This window comes from Coptis chinensis, chromosome 7 (assembly GCF_015680905.1).
Source record: "Coptis chinensis isolate HL-2020 chromosome 7, ASM1568090v1, whole genome shotgun sequence".
In the NCBI taxonomy this organism is placed as follows: domain Eukaryota; kingdom Viridiplantae; phylum Streptophyta; class Magnoliopsida; order Ranunculales; family Ranunculaceae; genus Coptis; species Coptis chinensis.
Genome location: NC_141462.1, coordinates 1,318,973 through 1,323,653, shown reverse-complemented (window position 1 = coordinate 1,323,653; position 4,681 = coordinate 1,318,973). Strand labels below are relative to the sequence as shown.

General features: G+C 35.1%; 1 protein-coding gene across 1 annotated transcript; it reads left to right on the top strand.

The window, feature by feature from the left end:
* Nucleotides 1-453: 453 nt before the first annotated feature.
* Nucleotides 454-4,411, top strand: CBR (NADH:cytochrome B5 reductase 1). The gene is made up of 9 exons (XM_086575211.1): nt 454-710; nt 1,110-1,251; nt 1,393-1,483; nt 1,620-1,697; nt 2,178-2,258; nt 2,354-2,443; nt 2,709-2,774; nt 3,554-3,640; nt 4,122-4,411. The coding sequence occupies exons 1-9, from the start codon at nt 605-607 to the stop codon at nt 4,212-4,214; spliced, it is 834 nt and encodes a 277-aa protein (XP_086431337.1). The 5' UTR covers nt 454-604; the 3' UTR covers nt 4,215-4,411.
* The last annotated feature ends 270 nt before the right edge of the window (nt 4,412-4,681 follow it).

Below are 4,681 nucleotides of genomic sequence, written 5' to 3'. Positions count from 1 at the left end.
TGCCTTCAGTTTTGAACTGAAGATTGGTGGAGTATTGATGGGTGCATCTTCCTGCCAGACTGCACATTGTGCATTAGAAGTATAGATTTAAAACTTTCTGTTAATGGATTATTGTATTAATTGTTGTCCAACCAGTTAATTGCACATGTATGATTGTGCTTTCTTCATGTTTTGGTCTGTTGGAAATTAGAACAACTCTTATCAAACTTTCCATTGCAACTATTCATTCTTTTTTCTAGTATACATTCTTCATGTAAATCAAAATCATATTCATCCCAACTACCATGACTGGTAGGTAGATAAGTTGGTTTTGAATTCTGTTGTTGGTTAATTCAGATGACGTAAATAACCTTAACAAAGTCAAACACAAACACCAACAAAAGGGTATTTAAGTAAAATCCAGTAGTGAGATTCCAAAGATGATACAAAAGAGCAAGCAACTGGATTTGGAACATGCAGTTGTTAGTTGTGTTAGGTAAGAAAGAGAGAGAGAGAGAGAGAGTTCATACCTTTCTTTCTTTCTTTCTTTCTTACTCAAAAAATAGATCTACCTTTAAAAGAGTGGTTTTTTTTTTGTTGGTGTGGGCAATAAAAAAGAAAAAAAATGGACTTGTTACAAAACACTAGAATTGAGTTTCTGGGTATTGCAGTAGCTGTTGTTGCAATTGCTGCTGGTGCTTATTATTTCCACTTTTCCAAGAAATCCAAAGGTATATATATATAAAAGAACCATTCTTGTTTCATTATTTGGTTATTTTGAAATGTTGTGTAGCTAGAACTCTGAATGTGTTTTTTTTTTTAAAAAAAAAAAAAAATCAATAGACTATAGGCTATGGACAGTTTGTTTTGATGTCTGGTTATGAAATTTATGCAAACTCATTCTCCAAGTATCAAAATACAAGTTATTTAGTTTTCCCCACAATGCAGTTACTTTTAAGTGAGATTTTATACCAAGAAATGACCACACTCTTACTTTATAGGCTCTCGAAAGACGGGATGGTTGTTCTATACCGGGCGGATGTGCCATTGAGATGGTTATATACTTATATGAGATATTAAAGGGTGTTACTTTTTGAAGTTTGGCTGATACAATATGTTGGTGTTTTCAGGTTGCTTAAATCCTGAAAAGTTCAAGGACTTCAAACTTGTTCAACGTATTCAGCTCAGCCACAATGTTGCTAAGTTTAAGTTTGCTCTTCCTACGACTTCTTCAGTGTTGGGACTTCCAATTGGACAGCATATAAGTTGCAGGTTAAACCTTGTTCTTTAATCTCCTACCATTTTTCATCTTAATATATTTAATGTATTTTTTTTTTATCACATTGCGCCCAATATACATGACATTCCTAACACTGAATGACCACCTTGAATGTTCAATGTCTTCTGCAACAGGGGAAAGGATGCTCTCGGTGAAGAAGTTATTAAACCTTATACACCTACAACTTTGGATTCAGATATTGGATACTTTGAACTAGTTATAAAGGTATGCACTATGACATCTCCATCACCTGATCTATTCTTTTGCAATAAATTTTCTCAGTTTAATTTATTCTTATTTAATTTTTCTTGTTTATAATATTCATGCCTTTTTAATGCGTTTGACTTCTGATATTGAGTAGATGTATCCACAAGGAAGGATGTCTCACCATTTCCGAGAGATGCGTGTTGGTGATTACATGGCTGTGAAGGGACCCAAGGTAAATATTTTTCTTTTCAATGCATTCTGGTAATGTTATTCAGTGTACCCCAGACCAAAGTAGTCTGTAGTGCGAGGCACCTGGCCAAAATTATTCTACTTATTAATACCATTGTTTCTCATATTCATAGGAAACAAGTCATTATAATGCATATAAGCAAGTCTTATAAGCTTTGAGTGAATTGTCCAAACAAAAAAAAAAACCCACTTAGTTAGACTTCCTTAATTTAGCTTGTTCAAGTAAATGGTTATGGTCAAGGCATGTTTCTCAGCCTGTTCTTGCCTGAAATCCTGAAAAAAAAAATTCTGAGATATATTAATTCATTAGTTGGCTTCCAATCTCTGGTAAGCATAGTTAATCAAAAAATATTTCAATTCAAAATATAGTTGATCGAAAAATATGGTATTTTGAGCATAGTCGATTAAAACTTAAAAGTATACTCCTTTGGCTGTTGAAGTGCTACATCTTTGATATTTACAGGGGCGTTTCAAGTATCAACCTGGCCAAGTTAGAGCATTCGGGATGCTCGCTGGTGGCTCTGGCATCACTCCGATGTTCCAGGTAAACTTAAGTTTGAAGAATTGTCACTTCATCTCTGCCTTAGATCATTTTGTTATTTGAAGTTTTGACCAAGATGTGTTTCTGTTACGCTCTAGGTTGCAAGAGCTATACTGGAAAATCCCAAAGATAACACGAAAGTACATCTTATTTATGCCAATGTTACCTATGAGGACATCCTTCTGAAGGTAAATTCCTCATCCCTCTAATTATCTCCGGTGTATTAGGGTATGTCTGTACCTCAACTATATGACAAGTTTTAATATTAGTGATTTCAAATTAATCTTCTTATCAAGACATGGAGACCAAGGGAAAATGAAACCCACTTAAATTTGAAACGTGGAAGAACTAATTTTGTGGGTAGTTCATGAGCGTAATTATTATGACACCAAAGATATAAGCGCATGGTTTTAAAATTGAAATGTACTAGTAATTCACGTCGTACATGTGCAGGAAGAGCTGGATTCACTTGCAAGTAACTACCCCGACCGTTTCAAAGTGTACTATGTACTGAATCAGGTATTCTCTTCTCTTTCAGCATCTCTATTTTTTGGCAGATGTTTAACAACATCACATTAAATTTCTGAGAATATAAACTACATGTTAGACCTTTTAGCGATGGTGTGCATTAATTGAGAACAATACATACAACTTATCTGTAGATCCAAAGGACTTAGTGTTCCTTGATAAATTTATTAGAGAGGCTTAGAATTATATTTTGCACCGATTCTGTCTCATTTTGACTAATAATAGCTTCTTACTCATGTATAGTTCCTTTTCTCTTTGCTGTAGTCATTTTTCTTATTTTCATTAATAGTTCAAAGCATATGAAGATTGAAAGCCAAATAGGTACATATATTTGACCAATGCTAAGTGCTCCCTTGACTGAATGCTTCTTAATTGAGTGGTTGATGCGACTATAATAGCAAAGCTTTACTGTTTCCATCTATTGGTTGTCTAAAAGTACCCTTTCGGATAATAAATTGAAGTTTTTGATTCTACATTTCTATTTTCTACCTGCACCCCTACCTTATTTTTCAGACTTCTCACCATATTTGATTGGTCACGGTAGTTCCCGTTTCTTTATCTGATGGCACCTATGCCATTCCAAATGGATGTCTTGGTTTCAAGTAATTTATGAAGTATTCAAGTGAAGTAAAAAAAAAACTATGTACTCAGATAATCTATTGTTATTGTGCTTATGTTTTGATCTTATAATCATGAATTAGATAACTGCTATATATAACTGTGTTACTGCAGTTGACTCTCACATGAATCTTGCTTTTATCTTCTCTCAGCCTCCTGAAGAATGGAATGGTGGGGTTGGGTTTGTGTCCAAGGAAATGATTCAAGCCCACTTACCAGCTCCAGCATCTGATATCCGGGTGAGTTCAGCACCTTAAATCTTTTGATTTATGCACATTGATTCAGAACTTGTAAGTGCTAAATTTCAGCCAGACTCCTCTAGACCCTCCTTGGTACTATACAAAAGTTAGCAGAGTAAATTCTGATTGTTACACTTGTTTGAGGCATGATTAACTTGTGTCTTGCCAGGAAGGTCTACCAAAATTAGGGCATGGCAGAGACAAAGCTATCAAAGCTTTTCTGCCAATTGATGCCTGCAAAGTGTTTGCCTCTAACACAACATTCCTTCACTGAAATAGTGAAATAGCTGATGTCTTATGCTAGCACCTACACCATAACCCAAGATTTATCATGCACCATTCAGAATCTGCTTTGTACTCTTTTGTGATTGTACCGACAGGCCCACCTCCTCCATTCATTTGTTAAAAAAAAAGGCATGCGATAAAATGCACTTTTAAATGTATGCAATATTTTGATCAAGCGATATCTAATGATTTGCAGGTTTTGAGGTGTGGCCCACCACCCATGAACAAAGCCATGGCTGGACATCTTGATGCTTTAGAATACACGTCAGAGATGCAATTTCAGTTCTAAGCCATTAATGGGGTGTCATTTGTTCTTCTCATTTATCTATCCCCTTTGTCTGCCTGTTGGTTCTGTAGTATACTTCGTTTTATGCTCCATTGAGAGAATGTGAGAGGATTTGACCTTGATATATTTAATAAATCTTTTACAAAGATCATGAGCCATCTTAAAGGGGTTCAAGGTCATCGTAACAGTTTTTAGAGAAATCTTTGCTTCAAAATCTCTCTGTTTTTCTACAAAGGTTTCCCAGGATTAAGAATATATTCACTCTAGACACTACACGGTAAATGTGGCACGAGATATGTACATTTCAGTGTAAAAGGTTTGTCCAGAGCTTTTATTTTTGACATACGTGCGATGTAAAATGTTTTGAGCGTCCAGTTTTCCCACAATGCAGGTACAACTAAATTCCTATATAAAGGAGTTCTGAAGCTACGAATATAGATGAGGCTTCTTGACAAGTCTTGGATTATAGA